The 27469-nt window shown below is 43.7% G+C and overlaps 1 protein-coding gene across 1 annotated transcript in view; it reads right to left on the bottom strand.

Annotated features, from left to right (window-relative positions):
• Cav1 (caveolin 1) overlaps positions 1-27248 on the bottom strand; it is a 31019-nt gene extending 3771 nt beyond the window's left edge. The window contains exons 1-2 of the mRNA XM_038319494.1: positions 27112-27248; positions 25570-25734 (exon numbers count right to left, since the gene is read on the bottom strand). Of these exons, the coding sequence (XP_038175422.1) occupies positions 25570-25734; positions 27112-27141 (195 nt within the window). The 5' untranslated portion in view covers positions 27142-27248. The remainder of the gene's footprint in view (positions 1-25569; positions 25735-27111) is intronic.
• Positions 27249-27469: the final 221 nt, after the last annotated feature.

Below are 27469 nucleotides of genomic sequence, written 5' to 3'. Positions count from 1 at the left end.
TCTAGGGCTACGGCTTCCTGGCTGCCATGTGAAGTCCACGCAAACTGCTGTCTGTTTCTGCAGCCACCAGAGCTCAAAGTCAAGGCTAGAACTTTGCTCAGTGCCAAAGAGCCACCTTTGATTTAGCACACCAAAATGTCTTTTGGAAAAAGGACATGATGATTACCAGTTTTAAAGTTTATTTTCCAGAACATTCTGTCTTTTGCTCTGTTGCCCAGTGTCCTAATAGTATAATATGCAAAAAAATAGTTTGGCTATAATTTTGTAAATAGCCATTGCATTTTTTCTCAGCACATTTAGAACTAGACTTGGAGGTGAATGTTCATTTGTATTTTTTTACAGTTTGTAAGAAGCCAGGAAAATAGCTCAGTTATAAGAAAGAACCAGGACATGAGTTTAGCCCGCAGAACCCTCTTAAAAAACAACAAACAGGGCTCAACAGGCCAGCCTAGTCTAATTGTGAAGTTCCAGACCAGTGAGAGACTTTGTCTTTCATAGAAAATGATGGGGGGCTTCAGAGAAGAAACACCTGATATTTCTTCTACACACACACACACACACACACACACACACACACACACACACACACAAACACACACACCCCACATGGGAAATATAAGGCAAATTACATTAATACTTGAATGATGTTATATATATATTCATAATTATAATATAATACTTATTTATAATTGGCTATTTTACAGGTTATGATAATAAATTCTGTAAAAGCAATAAAATAGGAAACGAAATATATTCCTTTTTCTGTTCTTTTTAAAGATGTCATTATTTAAGTAAGTAAAACTGAAGATGTCAAAACTGCAACATTTTTAGGAACATTTAAATCTGGGATAAAAGTCTAAATAATGGCGGTTTACAAATGCCCTGGCGTGCAAACCTTTTTGCGTGCACAAAGGGAATAGACCTATTGCTTTTACTATAGGGAACGTCTGTTATGATGTTCTAACAGAAATACCAATGAATCACCAGGTGAATTGGAGGTTGGTTTGAGGCTCACATCTATTCTGAAAGAAGCTGATGTTTTGGTAAATATTGAGCAACTTTACAAAAAAATATACTTTTTGAAAATGAAGAGTGTTTCACAGTAGTGAAAGGAAAACGTTAAGAGCTTGCGAGGCTTGCCATACTTAACCCTTCCCGAGCATGACCTCAGGACCAGTGGAATATGTGTATATGTCTGGGTGTATACATATATGTGAATAGATGTAATTGGCCTGTATCAGCAAAGCATATTCCATTAGGGACGATGTCTAGGAATGTGTGTTTGTATGGAAAACTTCCTGATAACAGTTTCCTTAACTGCATCTAAGTGCTTTCTCAGCAAGCGTATTGGGAATTCTTTTTCTCATGTTAGCTACTTTTGAAACTTTTTCAGTACCTTCTGAAAACAGGAAGGAAGCACAATATTTAAACACCTCAGAGAATTTTGTGCAGGTTTGCTAGGACAAATTCCATGAATATAGTTACGCTGCTAATTTGTCCTAAGAATTTATGGTGACTTAAAAGGATGAGACAGTGGAGCCAAATTCAGTGTAGCTGGAGGCAGAAGTGAGGCAGGCTGATGATGCCAAAAGCCAGAGAGATGCTTCCTCCTCTCTACCCCCATCTCTACGGCAACAGCCAGCTGCTCCAACAGTGTGTCCTGTCAATACAAAGCCCTGTGATGGGGTGAGTGCTCCCTAAGTGACAGCGCTGGCAAGCTCCTCCACCGGCTGAGTAGGGTTTTACTAGATAAGCAAGTAGGATTGACACAGCCCCTGAAAGACGTGAATTCAGCACCTACCCCTGGCTCAACAGGACTAAACTGCATTTGTGATCGCCTTCCTTCAAACCTCTGAGATGCCTGCTCTTACCCCTTTTTGGAGATGAGGTTACTGAAGGAAGTTAATAAATGGCTCCAGGTCACCCAGATGCTAGCGAGCACAGCCGGAATGTGTCGCATTTCAGGTCTACACGCCTTCTGCTTCTGCACTGCTGGGAATCAAACTCTTACACTAGTCTTGGTGCTTGACTTTTATGAGGGTAGACTGGCACCCAGAAGCGCTCACGCTGTGATTGCTGAAGGACAGACTCTCGTTAACATTACCGCTTTAAGTCGGGACATCTGCTAACAGGGATATTTTGAGTGGTGTGAACTGATCATATTTATATTGCTCTGAACAGTATGCTCTTGCAATCCTGGGAACTCAGCCAGGGACTGTCAAGATAATTGATAGAAATGGAAACTGAGGCACAGAGTGATTAAAACGAGGCAGACAGTACCCTGGTTTCAAGTGAGTCTATAGAAAAGCTGGCATTAGAGTGGGAATTTTATCATTCCCAGGTGTACCAACAGCCAGAGGTCCCCCATCCCTCCCCCTTTTCACGTACCTATTCCATGTCTAGGCACCCACACATCTCCCCCTGCCATCTAAGACTCTGGCTTGGCAGTATCTCTGCATAGGTTTTTAAGAGATGTCTTCTTAGTACTGTGCTCAGGAAATTTTCATACTTCAGCCAGAATGAAGAACACTGGAAATGGATACTTTCACTTTTTTAGAAAGTGTGTGTGTGCGCGCTCTCAGCTTGGTGTGCATGTCTGCACGGGGGGGGGGGGTGTTGGAGTCTAAATTCTGATGCCCCTGATTGCACAACCGGCCCTTTTAACTGCTAAGCCATGAGGAATGAACAACTATCTTTAGTGTATGTTCTGACTTGCATTCCAAGTGCACGGAGGTGAACATAGTTCTGCTAAGTGAACAGCCATCTAGGCAATAGCAGGGCAAACTTCCCCACTAACTAAGGTGCAGTTATTGAACAGATTCATAGAAATTAAAAGAATTCCATAGGAATTTAAATTTTAAAATTCATAGAAATATAAAGCAAAGGATCCTTGGAGAACTGGAGTCCCGTTGAAAACACAAAACTCAATGGCCACCACTGTCTTGGCTAGAGCAAGGCTATCTACTCATTAGAAGATAGACACAGGATTGGAACTCAGTCTCAGGAACACGCCTGGCTTCTGCCTGCCATCACTACTTGTTCCCAGTCAGTCTCGTGGCTGTGCTCTGTGACCAACAAGAACGACTTCTGGCCTTGTACTTGCATTTAAACATTGTCTTGCTCTCCAGAGGCCCCATGCATCCTTTTGTTAGACAAGTGATGGCGCCTTTTCCTGCCAGTCCCCTGGGCATGCACTATTTGCGTAAAACATCAGACTGAGTAACCGCCCATCAAAATGGCCACTCTTGAGTCCTGTTTCCAAAGGGGCTTATCCTACTTGTCCCTGTCCATGGTTAGTGTGGAATTGTGCCCTGCCATTGACTAGGTGACAGTGTGTTCCTTAGGTTACAGGAGACAAAATCAATCCTTGGTGGCATAATTGAGCTTCATTTGAAGCATCTCATTTTGGTAAAAGTTGTTATGCAGACCTACACATCAAAGATTGGGATGTGCTTCAGCAAGATTTCTGTGTCTCAATGGATGCTTTCCCAGGAGTCAACAGTTTATATTACTAGATTTTTATAAATGATGCTAGAATACCTTTGCACAGCATTGGCTGTTTCTGAAACATAACAAAATCTAGCAACAGATGTCAGGAAAAGCAATCTGTCTTGTTATGTTTTGATAATGTTTGACTAATGCAATAAATCTCAGCAGATCCCATCCTGTTAGATGTGTCTTAAGGTAATATTTTAAAGGCAGTTTACATGTACACACAGCATTAAAGAACAAGGGTCAAGTTTTTTTCTGTCTCAAAATATGGATCTTTTTTTCTGAAAAAAGTAGTCAAGGAAAATTGAAATACCTTTGTGAGTTTATGCACAACAATGTTTTCACACTTGGTTTCAGTGGGAAATATATGTTTTAGTACTGTTAGTGGAAACTCTGACTTTATTAGAATATAAGAAATATCTATTAGAACATTATTAACATGATTAAATGTATTTGCAAAACATATTACAAAGCAGCTACCAAGATATTTGCTGAAGACCCATCTGTTGTCTGTCCAACACAGTCACACTGCTGACCCAAGGGAGTACTAAACACTTAGGTAACTGGAAGGGTCTCATGACCTCAGAGTTATGTCATGATTAGTTTATATCTGGGATTACCAGGCTAGTCTTCTTGGTGAGTAGTTTGTGGCTTGTTGAGAATATACACGTGACTAAGTTCTGACCAATAAGACATAAGTTTTTCTGCTGGGTAGAAATTTCAAGAAAGCTTTGATTTACTTTTTATTTATTTATTTGTGTGTGTGTGTGTGTGTGTGTGTGTGTGTGTGTGTTAGTATGTGCACATGTATACAAGTGCTGACAGAAGCCAGGACAGGACATCAGATTCCTTGAACCTGACATTGCAGGCAGTTTTGAGCTACCTAATGTGGGTGTCAGGAATCTAACTCTGGTCCTTTTTGAGAGCAGTGAGCACTCTCAACTGCTGAGCCATATTTCCAACCCCCAGTAAAACTTTATATTTCTTAATAAAAAAGACAGGGCCTCATGGGGAGATCCTTTTCATCCTGCGTAGATAGTATGTGCTGCTTACATAAGTTGATGCCATCATATGACCATGAAGTAACAGCAATGAGTAATGGAGAAGGGGATGGAAATGATGCTCTTTTAGCCACTGATCAGCTGTGGAGACAACGCCAGCAATGCTGACCTCATGACTTCTCCTATGCGGTGTGTACATACTATTATTTTAAGCCATCGCTCTAGGTTTCATTCCAAGAACACACATCTCTGCTGGTAGGCATACTGCGTACACTTTTAGAAACATGTTCCATGTCTGAATTCAACCTTCCCACATTGCTAGACATTCCCACAGAATGCAGCCAAAACTAATTCAGGGAGTGTTTACTTCACATTAATATCAGAATGACAAATTAACTATGAATGGAGCAGTGCAATGTGTTTTTCATCTATAAAAATGAAATTTAAATATAATAGTATTAAAAATGGCTCTCAAGAATCCCGCTCCAGATAGTCATGTTCTTTCAATGCCCTCTGCTTGAGTTGGTGGCTAGAAGTCATGATTGTCCTTCAAAAGTGAAGGGTGTCATTTTGAAGAAGAGTTTACAAAACCATAACATCTGACTGTGTGCCTTTCTTGCTCTCTGGTTTGCTTTGCTGGAAGCTAGCCACCATGATTGGATTCCCTTAGAAGAGGAAGGCATGGGCAAGAACTAAAGGCAGCCCCTGGCTATCAACTATTGAGACATTGAAGTCCTCAGTCCAATAGCTTGGAAGGAACAGATTAGCCACCAACCGTGTGGAGAAGTCTGGATATGGTACCTCCACCACCTTGTCTTTGGGAGGATCTGATACTAACAGCTGCATTGCACCTTGTGCCCCCACTTAGATAAAGCACACTTTCATTTCCACTACACAGAAAGGGTAAGTGATGGGTGTTTTTGCTCTACATTACTAAATTGGAGGATAATTGGCTATGAATGTATAGGCAATGAATCCATTTTGCTAACAAATCACTCTTACATTATCATTTCCTTTTATGTCTTTTGCATTAGACAATTTAACTTCCATATCTACATAAAAACATGTACAGTGGATATATGCCTAATTTCTTAGAATTTGGTCCTGAGACAAAAATTCATAAGTATGTGATAATGAAATCCAACATCTTAAATTTTCTACAATCCACATTATCTTAGAAAAATAATTAGACCATCTACAGTGTTCGTATAAGACTGTCCATATGTCTCAAATGGTTTGAGCTTATAACCAAATGTGATTGTTGGCCTTAATTTTTACCTTAACAGGATTTAAAATCATCCCAGCATTTATGATCCAACCCATATCAGGGCATGTCTCTGAAGACATATCCAGAGAGGATCAACTTCCTCAATTTGGGTGGTACCTTCCAACGGTGGTTGGTACCTGAAGAGGTCCAAAGGAAAACGCAATATTGTTTGCTTGCATTTGCTCTTTCCTGAGTGCATCCAGTTCTAATTTTGGCCTTCCACTGTGACCTGGACAAAAACAGCTCTCCAGGAATTTTCCTGGCTGCTAGCACCTGTTTGGGTCTACTGAGACATCCAGTTTTCTGCAGTAAGAAGCTACTGGATTCTCAACTTGTCCCATGTTGTCCGACTACCCAACCCCTATGGTGTAAGCTGGGCTAATAAGTCCTTTTTTTTTTTTTTTTTTTTGGTTTTTCGAGACAGGGTTTCTCTGTGGCTTTAAAGCCTGTCCTGGAACTAGCTCTTGTAGACCAGGCTGGTCTCAAACTCACAGAGATCCGCCTGCCTCTGCCTTCCGAGTGCTGGGATTAAAGGCGTGCGCCACCACCGCCCGGCAATAAGTCCTTTTCTATGAGACATGCTTCCTATTGGTTCTATTCTTCAGGAGAGCCTTGCCAGAACACCAGATGTGCTCCACAGACTAAGAGCCATTTTGATCTAGAAGACACACCCAGACAACCAAATCTAGACTTCTAAATGGAGTACTCCACAATGTAATAGTTATTGTTCTTGATTTTCGGAAGTTCTAAGTGTGAGAAACATGGCAAGAGGGTCTTTCTAGGAAAAAAGTGTTAAAATGCTAATATTCTCTGATAACACTCTCTTGGGTCTCTCTGGGGTGGGATCTGGGCTTGGCACTTTTCTGATTTCAGACAGGATCTCCTCATGGAGCTCAGGCTGGTCTTGAACTGAAGATCCATGCCTCAGCCTTCTCCGTGCTAAGACAACAATCCTGGCTCTGGGCCTCCATTTTATTTTAAATTTTCTTCAAAATCATTTGCGTTTGCATCTGTCTGTTTGTGGGTCATGAGTGTAAGCATACTCATACTAATGGGTGTGGCATGCCCTAGAGTAACACAAGTGACCGTGAGACATCTGAGAATGATGTTAGGAACTGAACTTGTATCCTCAGAGGAAAACTTCTCCTTCTCTTAACCACTGAACCATTTCTCCTGCCCCCAGGGCTTTCACTTCAAACAAGACTTCTTTTCTATCCTCATTGCTAAACCGTACTGGAGCCTGCTGTGGCTCCTTGCAGTTAATGACAGCCCTGATGTGTCGATGCTGTATCCTCTGGGTCTTGCAGCCCTGGCTTGCTTCCTTCTCTGGGGTCCTTATATGCTGAATAACATCAGGATGCTAATGGGTAAATGAATGGAAACACCCTCAGAAAACCTTTTTCTAATTTCAATCTATAAATATGGGTTATTAATTAAAAGGAATTACCATGATTATTATAAAAAAAACCATTCAGTAGAAATCCTGTTGTATTTCCATCACTCTATGTTCAACAAAAACAAATGCTATGCTTTCTTCAAAATTAGATACATATTTCTAAAATTCTAATGTGCACACCAAATCTAGTCACACACAGAGAGGGTGTGTTCCAACTCCCTTCTCTGTTCCCACACAAATTTCCAACATGTTGCGAGGCCTTTGAAGCTGACGGAATAATATTGTGTGAGCATGTGGGTATGGACGAGGATGAGAAAGAACACAATTAAATGTTACCAGAGCACAGCGACTTTGCCCTGATTCCCATGTGTTTTCTCAAAGGCAGACTTTGTTGGGCAAAACCAATACCACCGGGCAAGAGGCTGTGGCGTTCTTGCCGTCGGTACTGAAGGCAGAGGATCTGGATTATGTTATAAACACCTACGATCACATGAACCCCATGGTGACCCACCCATAACTCCAGAGGAATGTAAATCTGGGATGGGAACATTGTTGCCTGTTCTTGGTTTGAAGGCCTGCTGCTATCAGTAGAAGATGTGAAGTAACTTTGTCTTTCGATAGTTCCCAGGACTGTCTGCTTGGGAGCAAGGGAGAAGGATGCGACCGAGCGAACTGATAAGCATGAGCAAAGGAAGAGCTTGGAGTGTTGATTACAGGGCAGGAAAAGGTCTACAGGGAGAAGCCTGGGCACTAGCTTGGCCTTGAACTCTCTCCCTCACGTTCAGTCCTCAGCAATCTCGCTCTTCCCAGGCCAGAACCTCTGGGGCCACTGTCTCCTGCCATTTCGTTCTGTTGTCTCTTTGTTTGATTGCTCCCTTCTTCCCGATGACAGTTTCTCAAACACTAAAAGACTTCAGAATTTGCCGGAGATACTGTAAAAACACAAGTTTCTGAGTCTTGAATCAGAATCAGTAGTGTGTGTGTGGTACTTGGGCATCTATCCCTCCTACCATGAATTGAATGCAGGATGTCTGGGGAAGAAAAACAAAGCTGCCAGTAGAGAGGCTCTCAAAGCCTCAATATGGAGACCTGGATTAATGCAATTGTATGTGAGTGTAGTGTTTACGAAATGTGATAGCTGATCCACGCCAACAACATGGAAGCTGAATTTGCCTCCTTCTTGGTAACCAGCTCCATGCCTTGGTTTCTTACTGAGACCATGAGGTGTGGTGGTGTTAGCTCCAGAGGGATGTTTTAAGGGTTCACATGGAAAATGTCCAGGATAGAGCCAGATGTACCAGGAGCACTGGTCCAGTTGTCTTGGCCAGGAGAGTACGATGTACTCTGAGGTTCACATTAGATTTCTACACTGTAGACTGACTATCCCTGGCCTGATAGCACAGGCGAACACTCCTAGTTTATACTTTGCCATCTTACATCTTGCCATGCATTGAATTACGTCCCCATTCCAAGCTAAGTCAAAACCCCGGCTTCCAGTTAACACAGGGGGATGACAAGTGTTGATGGAGGCTGGGAATTGTGCTGAGCAGCTGCCGTCTGCCGTCTGCTGAGAATGCTCAACAAACCACCAGAAACAAGGAAAAGACATAGATCTAACAGGGGTTTCACAGGCAGCGTGGCCTTCCTGATGCCTTGATTTCGGACCCCTTGCCTTCAGTCCTGGACATAATGGGTGTCTGTTGCTTTAAGTCACCCAGCTTGTAACCGTTTGGTGGTGGGAATGCCTAGGAAATGCATAGAAGTCTCCCTTTTCAATGTCAGGGTTTAGGGATTCCTGAGTGTCTCCACACCTCTTCATATAGGGTGGGCACCCTTTTTAGGGTGACCCCAGGTGGGAACCAAAAGCCGCATGTAATTGAGGCCAGCTGGCCCGGAGTCTTTCTAGGGAGTCCAGTATGCTTTGTTGATACAGCTTCACATTTTCTTATCATGAAGTGTCTAGTTGCAGATGTCTCTCTACACAGCAGGCTGAGCACCTCCTGGTTCATTTTATTCTCCACAGACTTCTGGTGTCTCTGTTTGGTGCCACTTGTTGATGCTGAGTGTCACCAAACAGGTGACAGAGAACAGACAACCGTGTAAAAATAGACCAAGAAGGGGCCAGAGATAGGAAGCTGGCAACTGCGTGTTAGTGGACAGAGCGGGGTGACTGTTCAGGCTCACTTCTCTTCACCACGCCAGAGAAGGAGGGATAAGCGTAGCCGTCTAGAGTGTCTCCAGTGGAAAAGGCCTGCGTCACTAAATGTATGGAAACCTCATTTTGTGCAAGCACACAATTAGAGACTTCATCCGGAGGTCTGGCTTGCTCACCGAATTCTGTGTTTATGGTTTGGCATTTGTTATTCTTTAGGCTTCTGGGTACGCCATGGGGAAGATGTGAATGATGACCATAGTATAAAAAAAAAGCTCTTTGTATTTTGTTCAAGATAGAACAAGCAGAAATGCCTTTGCCATTTGCAGGCTCGTCTTTAGTCTCTAAATGTGTTTGTTTGAGTCACAGCTTTTGAAACAGTACGAGCTCCTTTTGCAGTTGTCACAGTGCCCTTCCTGGTGGCAGTCGCTGCCGCCTACCGTCCAGCTCAGTTGAAGGAGCACTGCAAACGGTGTCCATTTTACCTCACAGCTGGAGTCTTTTCCCCTCCAGTGCCTTTAGTCTGTTTATTAAACAAATAGAAAATGAATCAAATAGATCCCTGCAAGCCTGGACGCTACTTCGCAAAACGGGGAAAGGATTCACACGTGTGTCCTTGCCAGGAGAATAGCAGCCCATTGTACAGAACTGACGCTTTATGTGCAGTGACTACCCAGACATAGCCCCTGACCTTCACAGTGGGATTTTCCACGTGGGCATGACTGGCAGGTTGATATTTAGGTTTATATAAGCCCTCATTGTGGGGGTGCACTGCAGGATGATTATCTGTGTCTCTGAAGTCTACTCACTAAATGCCAGTAACATCCTCCAAATTGTGACAGGTAACACTGTCTCCAGACATGGTCAGCTGTCCCCTTGGACGGGAGGGACGATTGCCCCTGGTTGAGAATCCTGCCCTAGGAAAGGATGATATGCTGCAATAAGGCACTACTTTAAGTTTAGGAAGATCTGTAGCCTGGAATCTCTCTGTTTATTGCAGGGATGTTTGGTCTGCACGGCCATGACCTGGTGGGGCCATTTATTTACCCAGCTAACATTTGGGAAGCTTTTGCTTTTTGAGGATAGAATAGATGAAGTGAGGAAACAGGGCCAGGTCAAGGTCCTAAGGCTGGCTATAGGTCATCGAAAAGGAGAAAGTATAATTAAATAGACATGAACCTTGACTTTGCATCCTCACTTAGGAGCCATTGCCTGGGAGGGGCAATGTCCTTCAGGATATACACATTTGCTTGTAGGTAAGAGAGGGAGTCGTTATCCCTTCTGATTCCAGATCACTAGCTTCTAGAATTTCCAGGAATCGAGGAAGCTATCTCCTGTGCCCAGGCTCAGACCCAGGGACACGCCTAAGTCCATTCCTGCTGCGGAGCCTCTCACTGGCTGTGGGATGTGGGATGTGGGCTGTGCTTGGCTTGCTTTGCCCACCACTCTCCACCTGGTTGCTTCTCTATGCCTCATCCTGCATCAAAGATTTCCTTCTACCCATACACTGGTTTCTCACTTGAACCTTTTTTTTTTTAACCCGGTTATTACTTCATCACTCCATATTTAATGGTATGCTTCTTTCTCTTCCTCCCTCCATCTCCCCCTTTCTGTGCTCTCTCTTGTGTTGTATGTTGTTTCTGCTAGCAGACTCTAAGTTTCTGAAGTATAGTGGTTCATAAATCCATATTTGTTAAATATATGAATGAATTAGTGAAGTTGCTGTCTTGGTTCCTCTTCCATTACTGTGAAAAGACACCGTGATCAAGGCAGCTTATAAGAGAAAGCATTTAACTGGGGACTTGCTTATGGCTTCAAGGGTTACTCCATGACCATCACGGGTGTGGGAAGAGCACGGAGGCAGGCAGGCAGGCGGGCATGGTGATGGAGCATCAGCTGAGCTTACATCCCAGTCCAGAGGTAGAAGGCAGAGAGAGATAGTGAGACTGAATCTGAGTCTGAAATGGGCTTCTGAGAGCTTGAAGCCCACTCCCAGTGACTACCTCCACCAACAAAGACACACTACTTAAATTCTCCACCATTGGAAGCAAATATTCGAATATATGAGCCTATGGGACATTTCTCATCCAAACCACTACACTGGGCATTTGAAAGTCATAGCTCCTCCTCCTTCCAAGAGAAACCACTGTCTTCATTATATCCCCTTGAAGGAACAGAGTTCTGAATGTGTTATTATCTGGCTCATGGATTAGAAACTGAATTCACAGATATAATTTTTTCTTTTTCAATACAGGTATAATTTTGGTAAAAGCATGCACAGGAGCTGACTAATGGCAAAGAAGATGGCTTAATTTAGTGTTGTGCATTATGCAAATGTGGGTTCCACCATACGGAACAGTGAGTCCCCTAGGAGTACTCAGGTGGCTGAGAACTCAAGTGATTTCATGTTTATCTTCAGAGTCACACAGCTGGGGTGCTAAGTGATGGGGTTAAAATCATGTGGGCCCTTAAATGCTAAATTTTATGTCAGCTGGAAAGAAACAAGCTTTATAGCTCCCCGACAGGAAAATATGACTCAAAGGAACTCTGCCATTTTGCCTGCTAGTCATCGGAACCATTGCTTATAGATAGGCCTTAAAGGAACTCCAGAAACAGGGCCATACTAACTAGGTGAGTTTGACAACTGCTGGCTTCATAGAAATTTGCTATTTAGCTAGGTCTTTATTAGACCATAGCCCTAACCAAGGCTTCAATTATGGCTTTTCTGCAAAAAGGAAAAAGAAATCGTGAAGGTTTGTAGCCAGCTTTGGAACTGACTTCTGGTTCATCTTGGAACACACAAGTGACCAGTTTGGAGACAATAAAAGAGAAGACCACAAAGTCCAGAGTCCAGATCTGTGAAGTGGCGCCAGCTTCAGATCGTCTCCAGAATGCACTAAGGGTGCATTGTGGAACATGTGGGTTCAGCAGACTGCCAGCGACTTCAGTCTTTCCAAGATGATTTAATTAATTGCCGTAGCTGCAGTATTAAGAGCAAAGAAGCCATTTGGAAAAATTTAGGAAATTCATAATAAAAATACTATTGACGATTAGCTGGGCATGATGGCACAAGCTTTTAATCCTAGTACTTTGGAGGTAGAGGCAGGTGGATAACTGTGAATTCAAGGCTGACCTTGTCTACATAGATGGTCCCAGGACAGTCATAGTTACTTACATACTCTGTCTCAACAACCAACCAACAAACAAACTCCTACACACTGTTTGTTGATGAGAATGCCGTCTACCATTCTCTTTGTCTGTATATTTTTGGGTTTCTATTGTTGCACGAATGTTAGCCTACTTGAAGGATATATCCTTAGAAATGAAAGTGACTTAGGGTTGTCTTGCTCTCCATTAGTATAGACACAAAAAGTAGATAGGACTTTTCCAAGGCCCAATGTAACATTGGAGATACGTGTCCAAGAGAGAACTAGAATTAAAATTTACTTTCGGACTCAGTTTTCCCTTCTTCTCTGAGGGGTGACTGGCATCAGTAAATGTCAATCAGTGACTTGGGTTCTCTTCTCTGTGAGGCACTGGAGAACTTAGGGACATCTGCCTGGTGTGGATTCTCTGCGGTTGCCTGGGCACTGCAGGAATCTTACAGCCTTTTTAGGAGAAAAACCAACATGAGCTGTTAGCTGCAGTGCAGGTACGAAGAAGGACTGAAGATGACCTTTTGGTGCTCCAAACAATAGGCCATCCTCTTGGGGAAGAATAGACAAAGATAATCAAATAGACAGGAGCCAGCAGGATTTTGCAAGTACCCTGAGCTTCACTCTGCATGGAAAGTTTATCTCCCGTAGTTGCTACAGCAGAAAACATTATATTCTGGTAAAATTGCTAAGACACCCCTGCACACCATTAATAAGCAGTGAGCGAAGTAACACCTTACTGCCTTGATGGTTGTGAAAAATCTTACTGTGACATGTGGCTTTTTATTGGTAAATTCCACTAGTTTAAATCAAAGTTAATTTAATTCTGATTGCGTATCAGCTGCATCTAGGAGCTACAAAGAAGGACTCCATGGAGCTTGGGCCCTGCCGTAGACCAATTACATCATATTTTCTGCATCTTGGTGTGCAGTGCTTTAAAACGCTCTGCAGATGGCTTGAGGCCAGATGAAGAGCCTCTCTGTGGAAGCCACACCCTCTCGTGGGGCTACATCTCAAGGTTCTACCACAATGGGGTTTATACACGCAGCCAGCAGTGTGAATATGTGCTGTGTAGGAGGGCGCGGAGGGCAGACTTGCTGCACGGATAATGCTTCGTGCTGACCTTTTGGTCCCTACAATGCATGCATTTTCCAGCGTGCTCCCTTTGGATGTTTACCACTTCCATTCTCCATTGCTGATTAAAGCAAAGCCACATCAGATCTTCACCCAAGCAAAGCAGGTCCTTGGCTGAAATAGAGGAAGGTGTTCATATACGTCTCTGTTTGGCTGTGTGTAGGGGCTATCACACACACACAATTGTAACTGTAGAGGATCTGAGAAGTTGTAGAGACGAAGAAACAAACATGCAGCCATCAGGAAGCCGCTTCTTGCGACACATTGCTGGGCTTATTCCTGGAATTAACCCCCGTTATGACTTGAAAGTATTTTCTGCTTTCGTTTGAAGTGAATCATGGTAGCCTTCTCTTTCCTTCAATAAAGACTCTGTCTGAATAATATTTGTCCTGTAAATCTCCCAGGAGCCTGACAATAAACAAAGAGCTCTCACTCCAATGTCTTTTCCAAATTATCATGCAAACCAAAATGGTCCCCTCCCCTGGGGATTTCTCTTCACTCCTGATCACCAGCATCTTGCTCTTTTCAAGGGTCTCTACAGTCCCCACCCCCTTTCAAGACCAAGCTGTCTGTAGGATGGCAAGGCAAAGAATCTTGAAGGTGACATTTCCTTTGAGACAACGAATCATGCTTGCTTTAGAGCATCACCTGATTATGGGGGTGCTTAATGTTCGGTAGCAACCGACAGACTTACTGTGTATCTCTCATTGCCAAGGTATTTTGTGTGTGAATCCAGTAAGGGCGTGTGTACACTAGTCATTCTTGAAAGAGGTCACGGTCCTTGAGGGCCGTGGAATCTTGCCCACTACTCTAACGGGCATATTGACTTCCACACCACATGCTCTCTTGAAAACAGCCATTGTTCCTTGTTACTTTCCTATTTTTCATGTTTAGTTAATATATAATTCCCATTATATATTTTATTTCGAGTCCTTCAATACAACTGTGCTTTCTAGTAGTCATTAGTTTTTGTAGGCTACCTGTAATTTGTCAAAGTCACTTTGATTTTGGGTTAAACACGGATGTTAATAGGGTCCTCATAATGGGTGTCATTTGTGAGAGGAAGACCTCTTTACTTGTCTACTCCAGGCTCTGACAAAACATTATATATACTTAGATTGTGGTTCTGGCCTGCATGTTTGAAACCTGGTCACACACCTAACATACTCATTACACCCCAGAGCTCTTTCTTGATGCCACTTCCTTTTCCTATATATATTTTAACTGAATAATTTTTGCAGAGATTTGACACTCATTCTGTTGCCAAGCCTCCTATTGGAAGTCAAATTGGTGACTCTTAGACATATTCTAGTAAATCTATCTACCATACGGGAGACGAGAACAGGTCGCATCTCTGAGCAAAAAGCCGGCCTTTCATCTCACATGGCACAGACTCCAGAAAAGAAGCAGCAATATCTAATCCCCAGATTCTACATTCTCTCTGCTCTGATTCCGTTTTTACCTTTTCCTCAAAGAAGAGATCTGTGATCTATAAGAGACCAGTTTGGGGGTGAAAGAAACCGTCTCTGCTATTGGAATAGTGAATGACAATTCGGATCCTCTAAGCAAGAATAGCCAGCCTCCAGCTCTGCACACTCATCATCAGAATGTTCAGGCAAAAGAGGAGAAAGAAGTGGGGAAGTCAAGCAGCAGCCAGTGGCATCCTGAGAATGTGCTTGGGGTATCCTGGAGCTTAGAGCTGATCTGTGGCAGCCCAGGAGGGCAGCACTAGAAGGCCCAAGTAGGACGTATTATATTGTGTTCCTCTAATACAGGAGTTTTTAAAAAAATCAAATTAACATTAAAATACATATTAAAATGCAAACACAAGTACTTCAAATACAGGCAAACTGTGTGTATGGGCATATATACATATAGAACATGCTCTCCTTCTCTTAGTAGACTGATAGTTTGGCCATTTTTATCACCGTTTCAGATTTTTGTTTTCGTACAAGGTTTTGAACTGTAGTCAATAAAAGGCACGAAGGAAGCTAGGTGATATTGTGATCCAACGGTGTTTTCATTCAAACAGGACTGAATCAGTCTAGGAAGTTCAGAGTGTTGATTTGATTCAGCCTTTATTTTCTGGTGACTGACTCAGTTGGTGTTTGATTCTGGGGTTCACCTGGAGGTTTAGGGCAGCAATAGAAGTGAGGGCCATTGCCTTGCTCTGCTGGACTCAGACATGAAATGAGGCACAAAAGGGGGAGAGAGAGCCACTCTCCTCCAAAGAAACAAGAGGAGAGCACCGTCCTCTTAGCGAACAGTGAAACCATGCCCGGAAAGCTTTCCAGCGCCACAATGGTGAGAAGGGAACAGCTAGAGCAGACCTTGCCAACTCTCACAAAGGACGGGCACCTGAAGCTGCTGATGCGGGGTGCCAGAGCCCTGCGTGTGGGCATGGGGACCACATAGACTCTGGGTCTGGGTCATAGATTCTGGGACCCCATAGACTCTGGGTCTGCTGGGGAGCTGGTCTTTCTAAGTATTTCTTGAGCATGTTGTATGGGAACAATTTATTCTCAGATCTATTTAACTACAGAAATAGAAGGGGTTTATCAAAAAATAATTTGGGGGATTGGTTGTAACTATTTTTTTTGTTTGTTTTAATGATACCCTTTCCAAAAGAGCAAAACAATAAATTAAACAAACAGACAAAACGCCTGGCTTTTTGAGGAACAAACTCGAAAGGAGGTTGTTGAATTAATAAAACAATCAGCGAACTCTAACAAATTAAATGCCCTTTCCTTGATCCATCCCGACATTCCCACCTCAGCCATGTTCTACCTGCTTGCAACCTAGGGAAGGGACAGTAAGGTGCGCACACAGCGAGGCACGACTAACGGACACTTCAGTTATTCTCAGATTAATGTAGCTTGTGAAACGCACTAGTTACGTCTGTTTTTTGTTTCTGGCATTTGTTTTTTAGAACAACTACGTAATGCATAGAGAGGAAGTCTCAGAGAAACTCCCTGCAGAACTCAATAGACCTTTCTCCCACCAGCGTCTAGCGAAGGTTATTCTCAATGGCTTCCTGTTTCCACAATGTATGGCTCCGTGGCACGTATGTATATACAGACCAAACAGGCAAATGGAGAACCTTCAGAATAGTTGTTTTGTACTTGTTGGGACCTGCTTCCTTGTTCTCTCTGGTTTACTCCACCCTTCACATCCAGCGGAACGAGCCCCACCCGAGGTGCTTTCATGAACCTGGGTGATCCATGCACTCTAAAAGCTTTCTTCGAGTCAACGCCTTTGGTTCTATGCCCACGCACTGAGATGCCCCAGGAGTTTGTGCTTATCTCTGGTCTTTGCAACGTAGTATCCTGTGCCTCCCTGGGAATGTGTGGATCTGGGAATGTGCATAAGTTTCTGCATCAGTTTTTCTTCTTTCCTACCAACCTACCAGGATCTGGAGTCAGACCCCACAGCGATGATATTCCTGTTACTCCTAACATAGACCACATCAGAAACATATGCTTGTTCATCCTGAGGCTGCCATCACCTGTTTCAGCTGTGTTTCCCCGGAGTATGGCCTGTTACAGAGGAGTATAGTGGTTAAGAGCTCAGGCTTTTGCATTCTCTGTTTAGATTCTAATCCTGACTCTTCTACTTTCTGTTTGTGCGGTTCTGAGCAATCCGTGTTTTCTTTTTGCAAAAATGGGTGTGCTGTTGATAGTAACAACAGTATGTAGTTCACAGGACCACTGGAGAAGTAAGTGCCACTGGGCCATGCTGTAGGAAGTGCTAGAGGGCTCTCCCATTCTTCTCTCCCTCATATCCACACAGTTAGCACCAGGAGGCTGTAGCCAGCCTTTCAAAGGGCATATACCACCAGCTGACTCTGTGGCCCCCAAGCCCCTTTGTGGGTCACCAATGCCTATAAAGATACAAATACTCTGATGGGGTGAAGAAGGCCATGCTGAACTGGCCTGTGGTTTTACATGTGGTTCTGGCTACACTAAGCTGCTGGTGGCACCAGGCACCTTCACCTCCCTGGATGCTCTTGGTGGGAACCCTACCATGTGCATACACATGACTTTGAAGACCGCCAAGAACTCTGTGCTCGACTGTTGTCTGTCCTTTAGTTACACGATTTTACAATGGCCTGTGTGCATATCCTCCCCTAAATCCTGTACCCTCGGAGATGGAGCTATGCCTGAGCCTGGATGAGTGCATGAATGTGTAAATCCATATGCGAGTGCGCCGTGTATAAATACTTGGCAGCACTGTGTAAAAAGAAGTGAATGTGAGGGAAGCTGGGGCAGGGGTGTGTGCGGTCTAGCCCAGTCAGGGACAAGGATTTTTATTAGACTTTTAAATTTTTGTTTGTTTGCATCCCATCGCCTGCGTTTTTCACTATTTGGGCTCAGCATCTTTCAATATTCACAGCAAATGAGAAATGTAATTGTGTTTGACATCTGCACCACACATGACTCAGGATCATTTCTAGACACAGAGAGCTAGCACTGAATCTCTCAAGGATTAGCTATAGTATGATGCTGTTATTGGGCTCGGTAAATGTTTGTATACTTCATGCAGCTTCAGAATTTAAATTTTTAAATTACTGTTGAGATGTACTGGACCAAAATATATTTAGGTGTTGTCAAAATTTAAAAAAAAAACGCCTGGTTTTTAATTACCAAAACAGGTAACAATGGTTAAAGGGAAGCTTGTACTTCCCTTTCTGTGAAGTAATGACCAACAAGAGACATCTCCTCAAGGTCCAATAGAGAAAGCAAGATGTATTTTATATCTGAACCATCAGCACAGCTTCCGGGAGAGGCAGGAAATATGTATTCTCTGCAGGTGTAACACTGTTCTTACAGACTAAATCCCTTGGTAGTCGCCCAGTTCATGGAGCATGCAGATTTCCTTTAAGACAAAATTAAAAACCATTTCCCCCTCCCTAAACAATGGTTCATGTGAAAATATGCTGCTTTATGTTTCCTGGACTAACTGAAAAATAGTTAAACATTTCAATCTTTTGATTGACTCACTGATGAAATATGTGATGGGGATGTCAGTTTATTTAACCCTGTGATTCATGGAGAGAACCCAATGGGTTCGTATATGGGAGATGGAGGTTAGAATCTGCTCATCCAGATGGGGCAGCTTGCTGGCTGTGACGAAGGGCAGGAGAAGTGGGACACTGGAGAATGTGGAGAGGGGGGCAGCACACACTCAGACTGTGAAAACTTTGTACCGTCTGTTAGAAAAGTGAGCAGAGAGATTTCTAGTGTATCCCAGGTACGGGAGTCAGTAACAGGTGATTGCCAATGCATTTTTGATCACTATTTTTTTTTTTAAATTAAGGCACTTCTGAGTATGACATGGGGGGGGGGGCGCCGTCAATAATTGCTCAAGGTTTTTAAAAACCCAGCTTGCCCAACTGATCAGTGTTGTCTGCCATGGGGCCACATGGAACATAGGCTTGCCCCACTCAGGTTACCTTGGGTCTTTGGGATTCTAGTTGGCTCTAAACCCAAATGGTCCCAAGAGATGGAAAGCCATTGAGCAAGGCTGACTTGGGAGTACTCCATGTTGTTTCAAAATTCTCCGGTGAGGTTTAAAATTCCAGATCCTCAAATAGTATTCTGTCAGAGAAAATGTCAAAAAAAGAAAAACCAACCAACCAACAAAACCAAACCAAACAAAAAATCAAAAAACAAAACCTCTATGAAGTGACTCATGTGTTCTCTTGGGGTAGAAAAAACCAGAGTACATATCCTTAAGCCAACTTGGGCACAACTTCTTCTAAACCTGACTCCACAGTGTAATCATTTGAGGCTCTGAAACTGTAGATACTCAGGCTTGCCTTCTATATATTTTGACCTAACAGAGCTGGGTTGTCCCAGGCATCTGAATTTTCAAGAATTCCTCTGTTGACTCTGGTGCCTTAACTAAAACTTAGACATCTCTAAAGTTTGTAAAGAGGCAATGCACTGTTTAAGTCTTCAGATTTCACATTTTCAACAGGAAGGTATTCAATATTAACTACAATATTTTATACAATTTAATCACAGTTTACAGAACTCCAGAAAAGAACATCGATTCTAAGTAATCTCACTGTACCAGGATGTCTCTGAATGCCTCTCTGTTGGACAGCTTTGTGCAAGAGGAGAGCACCTTTACTATGCGCTTTTCAAATATATATACATATATAATCTTTTATAAACAAAGCATCTTCGAAAAGATATTCCACCAACATCACATATAATACGTATCATCTTATGTACAATGAGTATCATATAATAAGCAATCCCATAGAATGCACTCTCTCACACACACACATACACACACAGACACAGACACACACACACACACACACACACACACACACACACACACACACACACAGAGAGAGACACAAATTTCCAGAGCAGAATAAAGGGTGAATGCATCCCGGCATAAGCCATCTTCCTAGGAATTCATCCTCCCTACCATTTCCCCACTGCAAACATAGTGTCATAGAAGGATCCAGAGCCCCACAGTGCAGTGCACAGAGACTTGTCTTCCTAGCAATCAGCTCTCTCTGGCATTTAGTCATAGAGAACTGCTTTTACAAAGTAGGGCAAACTAGGAAGAATGAAAAATGTGCCCGCCATTGTATACACTTGAGTGGACAGGATACATAAGCAGGTAGCGTTTGAAGTTTCTGGATATTTTAGATCCTGTTCCCCACTGTTCATAACTCAACCCTCTTCAAATGTAGCCAGCACCGCTTGCTGTTAATGGGAAAGTATCCCACATCATGAAACCTTCATAATTCAATGATATATAGTGTACTTTGTCATAATAACTAATCTACAATTTTATTCAGTTAAAGTCAAAGTTTAGACAATTTCCCACTGTTTTTTATTTTAATTAAGGGATGAAGATAAAAAGGCAACTTTTAAAAAGTGTTTTGCATATATATGGAGATACACATACACACATCGTTGCTGACTGAACTTAAAACCACTTCATAAGCTTAGAAATGAATAATGTCACTCTTTTTAATATCTTTCTTTGCTCAGTAATGTGTAGGAACTTGCAATCAAGGATGACTACAATGTGGTTTTATAAGCTGGACATCCTGAATTCTGTGTATGATTTCAGGTGTGGCAGAACATTATTTACCATTTTATGAAGCATCTTAAACAAACGAGCAAACAAACGAAACAAGTAACACTGCTATCAATTTCAACAGAAAAGAATTCCACCTTGGCCTTGGAAACGTGCTATGATTATACATATATTAAGTGGCTTAATTTTATGTGATACTTATCTAAAATTAATCACAATTTTTGTGGACTACTCCACTGACAATGGTCTGTACACCACACACATACCTTCGCTCCACGATTAAAGAAAACTATGTATGCATTTAAAAATTACATTCTTGCTTTAGGAGAGAAAGTTGCAGGCATATATTTTGACTTTTGAACAACGACCTCTTCCCAGATGTTCTGATTTGTCTCAGTGCTAATCTCAAGATCACTAAACTCGTTTCTTCCCCGTGACAACAATCCATGACGAACCATGTAATTTGTCTATTCTTCCGTAGTCACACATTTCAAAATATCTGTTCTGAGCACTCCTTGAAACTGTGGAAAACATTTCAAACTTCATTAACTCTTAATTTCTATCAATGTCAAAAGGGGAAACTAGAAGCTGGGCTGGTAAGCCATTAGGGTCTCATAAATTATGTTGCTTGTTGCTTAGATTCCCTTCCCAGTGTGTGGATCATCCTTTTCATTTCCATGTTTGGACCAAGGAGTAAACACAGATACTTCTCAAATTACTATGGGATTACATTTGATTAAGTTCACTATAAACTGAAAATATTTCAAGTCAAGGATGCCTCTAACAGGCCTAACCTACTGAACACCATAGCTTAGTCACATGGTACGCTGTCGTATTTATGGGTGGTTGTTTCTCGTGATTGTGTGGCCAACTGTGAGCCATGGCTGGCTGCCACTGCCCCTCATCACAAGACACCATTGTACCACATAGTCCTGAACTAGGGAAAGGTCAAGATTCAAATTTTTGAAGAATAGTTCTCACTGAATGTTTGTTTTCATAGCTTTTTAAAACTGAATAATCAGGTTGATCCTCTGTGAGCCACGGCGCACCTCAATTTCACCTCTTTCCAGCTTACCCAGGATGGCTGCGACACACCTGCACCTTCCCGAAACACCAGTTTCTCACATCAAGCCCATTCTTGGATTCTTCCACAGCTTTCCTTGACTGTCTGAGAGGCCCACCCACACTCCTAAGGTGCATATGAGATTCAGAACTCTGTTGTCTGATCAGAATCATCCATTTCATTTTTATTGTCTTCCCCATCAGCCATATGAGTCCCTAGAGTCCAGTCAAAGTGAGATATTAGCCCTTGTACGGTACAACTGGACCTAATACTCGGGGGCTGTTGTGGAAGAGGGGACGGGAAGATTCTAAGAGTCAGAGGAACACTGTCTCCTAGAAATGTCAGAGGAGCAACATCCATGAAGCCTCACCAAAAGGGCTGACTGAACAAGATCTGGGCAAGCATGACATCAATAGACATGCTAAGGAAGAGGGAAAGACCAGGAGGCCTTGACGCTAGATGAAGAAGCAAGGGATGCTGGGAGTGGGGGAAACTGTCTTTGTCAGGGAAGAGTGCACAAACGAGTAATCCAATACCAAATGGTCAGCCCTGAAAGCATACATACGAATAATACTATTCAGACTGAGCGGGTTATATGTATTTATTTAGAAATATGTATACATATATATATGTAACAAAAACTAAGGGAAAAGTAGCTATGAATCTGAGAAGGAGCCAGGGGTTACAATGGGAGAGGCTGGAAGGAGGAAAGGGAAGGGGGCAGTGATACAATTATGATCTCCAAAAACAAAAGGAGTGGAAGGATCTAGAGGAGCAAAGAAGACAATGAGAGGAGTAAAAATGGAAGGGGAGTATGGGAGAGAATATCCTCAAAATACAACATATATATATATATATATTACCTGTATTAAAATATATTTTAAAAAGTGTCTGTGTAAGACTCCCCTGTCTGACTTCCTCGCATCCTCCTGCACCTGCTAGGCTGTTGCATGCAAACTGCTCTTCCACCCAATCATGCACATCCTTCATGACCCTCTCCATCAGAGTATTTTCAATGACTTCTATTCACCTGTTGCTCTTTCTATAGCAGCAGCTTCCTGACAGTTAATGTCCATGGCAATCACTATTTTAAGAACACTTTTATTCTGAAATATGTGATACAATTTACTTTTACTTATTATAGCATATATTTTGCCTATTTATAAAATGAAAAGATTTTTCTATGGAGCCTCATAAAACTTCATGTCAGTAAAAAAAAAAAAGGAAGTGAAAACATAAAACCACAAGGGATGTTAGCCTGGATGTTTGTTATTTAATTCTTAAAATAAATCCAGAAGATAAGACTATTACTGCCAGCCGGGCGGTGGTGGCGCACGCCTTTAATCCCAGCACTCGGGAGGCAGAGGCAGGCGGATCTCTGTGAGTTCGAGACCAGCCTGGTCTACAAGAGCTAGTTCCAGGACAGGCTCTAAAAAAGCTGCAGAGAAACCCTGACTCGAAAAACCAAAAAAAAAAAAAAAAAAAAAAAAAAAAAAAAAAAAAAGACTATTACTGCCATTGAGACAAGGGATGCACATATTATTAAATCTTAATCTTAAACACACACACACACACACAACCACAATGAGTCCTTCAGTTTTGCCTTGACTGCCAGGGCAAATGTAGGCAGATTTTTCTTTTTTATTTTATTAGCACAGTTAAATAAAATTACTATGTGGAATGACAAACCTCCGTAAGAAAACAGTTTTATTGGCAATCAATTCTAGACTTAAATTGATATTCTTGTCACCAGTGGACTGGTTAATTATGCTCTCTGTTACTGAAGTTCAAGTGGAGAGCACACCAGGCTTTGGCTGCTTGCCACGCCTCCCTACTTGATGTGTAGGCCTGAAAGGATGTGTCCCATGCACCATGCTGTTCTCCATACTTAAAATTTGGGCCTCATTTGTTCTCTACATAGAGGATTTATTTAATTGTACTTTTCCTTTTGATGAGAAGGTATTTGTGAGCAGCAGGGACACTCAAGCCAAACCCTGTCCATCAGAGATTTCTATGAGGATGAAAATTTTCTAGCTAGTAGTGTGGGGGGGGGGGGAGGAGCAAAATGTGCAAGGGTAACCTGGGTCTCTCTTTGCTGAGGGAGTGTTCTTTGAAGGCATCCTCCTAGGCTTTAGGGATTTAGGGATTCCACCTAAATCCTTTTCTCAAGGTAGGTTTTTCTTGCCTGCTGGACTTTCTGGATTTTTCCCTAGTTCTGCGAGAAAGTAGGCAGGCATTGCTGTAGCTCTTCTGTTTTCTCTAAGTCGAGGATCCCCACACTTGCCCTTGAAATGATATTTTGTAAACTGCTGTTTCCTCCAAGCCTGTCACGCCCTTTTTTCCCCATCTGTGTTGAGGACTCTTCCCAGTGGGGCCTTCTTTCTCCACTTAGTCATGCTTGTGTGGAGACCCACATCCACACTGCTGGCCTTTCTGACTCATCCCAGGAGTCTAGTTGGCTCCAGGGAATTCCGCTCCCAGCACAGGGCCACGGCAGGGAGGGTTCAGTGGAAGGAGCCAATCTGAACCCCTGGAATCTGCTTTTATCCTTCAAGTCCCCCTCCTTGACCAAAGCAGCCAGCACGAAAAGGGTGAGAAGCAAAATGTCCTTTCCCCTTTAAGGAAATGTGGCTAATAAACAGATTTTTAGCAATCTTAGCTTTCAGTTTATGAGATGCCTTCATTGCTGGTTTTAAATATTCTGCAATCCGGCCAGGAGAAAAAACGGTCCAATTTTCCTTTTCCCTTTACCAGTAAACCAAGAGAGTACATTTTGACAGGTACACGTTCCTTCCAGTTGTAGATGAAACAGTTTCTCTTTCTGAAATATATTATTCATAAAGGTGAAACTGCGCTGGAACCCCTCCCATCCATAGATAAGAGGCTGTGGGTGGAAACTCCGTAGGCTCCTCCGGGGTGCATTAGGGGCTGGGCCAGACAGTGGCTTCCCAGTGGAACCCCCAGGCCAGGATTTTCCTTGGCCCTCCAGGCCACTCAGAGGAAACCCTCTGCCAAGGAGAACTCAAGCCCAGGATTTCTCAACCCACACAGGCTCAGACAATAAATTCCTTGAGCTGGAATTGCTGAAAGGGTCAAAGTTGAATAACAAATGATATTGAAAATCAGACCACTGTGTCAAGTCTCCACTAAACCAACAACTCAGGAAAGTAAAGGGTTTTAAATCCCAGCAAGTTATCCTGAAAGTGGAAAATGGAACTCCAACCTTAAAGCTCAGCACAGGCTGACCTTGGCTGTCACCAAAGACGCGGCTTTCCACATTTAACTAGAGGGATCCAGAAGTCAAGAGGTGGAAATTATTTTCAGTATGGTAAATTGGCTTAGCCTTGCACATGTGCCGAGTTTTTATAGCCAAAACACTGTTTGTATCTATGTGAATATATATGCATACAAAATATATGCATAGGCTATTAGTGTTAAGCATTTCCACTTGCTTAATACTTTTAAGCTAATAATTTGATTATTTTAGCTGAAGGAATAAGATCATTTTATTTTAACCGCCACCGGTGGTGCAAAGTCTCACATAATTATTTTACCAAGACGAAAACGACCTGTCACTGGACTTTAACGTGGCAATGGGCCACACTCATCTTCCCTTCCCAAGTACTGTGGGGTCCCACCTGTGGCTGAGGGTCTATGAACTCCCACAAAGCTCACTTTAGCTAAATTCCTGCTGAACTAGCCAAGATTTCTGACAACGGACCGCAGGGGTTCACATACAGTCAAGCCTAAGAAACAGTCCCGGTGTGACCAAGTGATGAAAAGGATGTACAATTACTCGCGAGAGTAATGTTGTGGGAATCAGACAGCCACCAAGGCTTACCTTGACCACGTCATCGTTGAGATGCTTGGGGTCCCGGTTAACCAGGTCGATCTCCTTGGTGTGTGCATCGTACACTTGCTTCTCATTCAGTTCGTCTGCCATTGCCTTGTTGTTGGGCTTGTAGATGTTGCCCTGTTCCCGGATGGGAACAGTGTAGAGATGTCCCTGTGAGGGCAGCCGGCCAAGCCAGGGGAGGGCGGCAACGGAGGTGGGAAGAAAAGTTCAGAAAGAAAAACAAGCGTCAGGAATCAGTCTGGCTGACGCGGAGGAGCCTGGAGCTCCAAGTCTCTCTAACTTCAACCTCGAAGCTTTGCGCACAGAAAGTTCCCGGCGCCTCAAGCTTTTTAAGAGGACGGAGGGGAGGACACCACACCCCTCGGTACCAGGCAGGGAGCGCCTGCCTCCCGTGCCTGCCGCCAGGGGTCAGGGCTAAGCCCCGTGCTCGCCCTCCTGCTCCCCGCCGCTCCCGGCGGCTGCGACTCCTCAACCCCGGGGGTTTGCGTTTCCGACAACTCTGTCCCCCTTCTCTACGTCAGGCCACCCGTGTCCCCATAACCTCACCTGCTCCACTGTCCCGCCCTGACTCTGTTAATCGTGTCCCGCGATCCCTTCCACCATTATCTTTAAGTTTCAACTGAACCATACTGACAGACTCAGTGGTCCCATCTTGTCTGTCCCTCTGTGCGTCTACCTCGCACCTGCCGCGTCCCCTACCCTTCTTCTAGCCCCCTTTGCTTCATGGTTTTCCTTAGGCCACGGGGGTGAATTGGGTGGATCAAAATCTAACATACTTTTATTTCTGAGAATGTGCCAGACACCCCCACCTCACCCTGCTCAATGTTCTAGAAGGGCTTCTCACCTGAAGGACACTCTGACCCACCCTTACTTAGATTACCCCCAGGCTATCTGCCCAAGGCTGAACGAAAGTCACGTTTGGGAACTGAGGTCTCTGCGTTTAGGCCACTTAAGTGCCAGGGACTAGTTGCCAATGGTGGTGACACTTGTGAAGAAGGAGAGACTCCCCACCTCGGAACTCCCCCGGACCGCCGCCCATACTGAAGTGCTCGAGAACTTTGCTAAGTGCAAGACAGGAGTGCCGCTGCCCAGGCCAGCCACTTTAGGCTCCTGGTGGGAACTGTCCTCAGCTGTGGGCAAATGACACCCCACCCCCAGTACAAACACACCACCACCAGCAGCAGCAGCAGCAGCTCTCAGCCTCCCAGTAGCAAGAGGTTTGTCCGTGGGGGGTATTGCTAACGGAGCCATCTGAAAAACTTAGTTCTAAGTCAGGCAGACTACCAACGCAGGACCCCGATCCTCCTTTTCCCGGTGGGCTCCTTGGTTCCCTCTCCAAAAGGAAGCCATAAACATTCCTGACTTTTCTTCACCTCCCCACCCAGGCCCATTCCTCAGCGGTGCCAGCAGGAGAGAAGTGCTGTGAAGGCGGAGAGGGCTGGGGCTAGGAAAGCAGCCGGAGCATTTGGAGTGGGAGATAGCAAAAGCAGGCACTTTGGAGCCGGGCGCGCCCTCACCCAAGCCTACCTCGGAGTCTACGTATTTGCCCCCAGACATGCTGGCGCGTGGCTGGCTGCAGGCTCTGAGGAGGTTTCCCTGGGCTGTGATTTAAGAGAACTGAGGAAGGAAGATCTTGTATTGTATAGGGGGGAAAAGGCGCTGGCGGGGGGGCGGTGGCTGGGAGGGAGCCTCTTGGCTATCCGCCAGTGGTTTGTTCTGCTCTCAGTTGGCCAGGACGTGCTCTGCGCCGGGTCTAGGCACATCCCCAAGGTTCTGGCAGCAGAGGGCGGGGAGCGCCCGCGGGGAGCCGAGAGCCTGTGAGAAAGCCTTCATCAGCGCTAGGCTGTTTGGGCAGATATTTTAGACCCGGGGCAACATTTTCCCA

The sequence above is a fragment of the Arvicola amphibius genome, chromosome 2 (assembly GCF_903992535.2).
Source record: "Arvicola amphibius chromosome 2, mArvAmp1.2, whole genome shotgun sequence".
Lineage (NCBI taxonomy): Eukaryota > Metazoa > Chordata > Mammalia > Rodentia > Cricetidae > Arvicola > Arvicola amphibius.
Note: the sequence above shows the minus strand (reverse complement) of the source record. Positions and strands in the feature narration are given on the sequence as shown.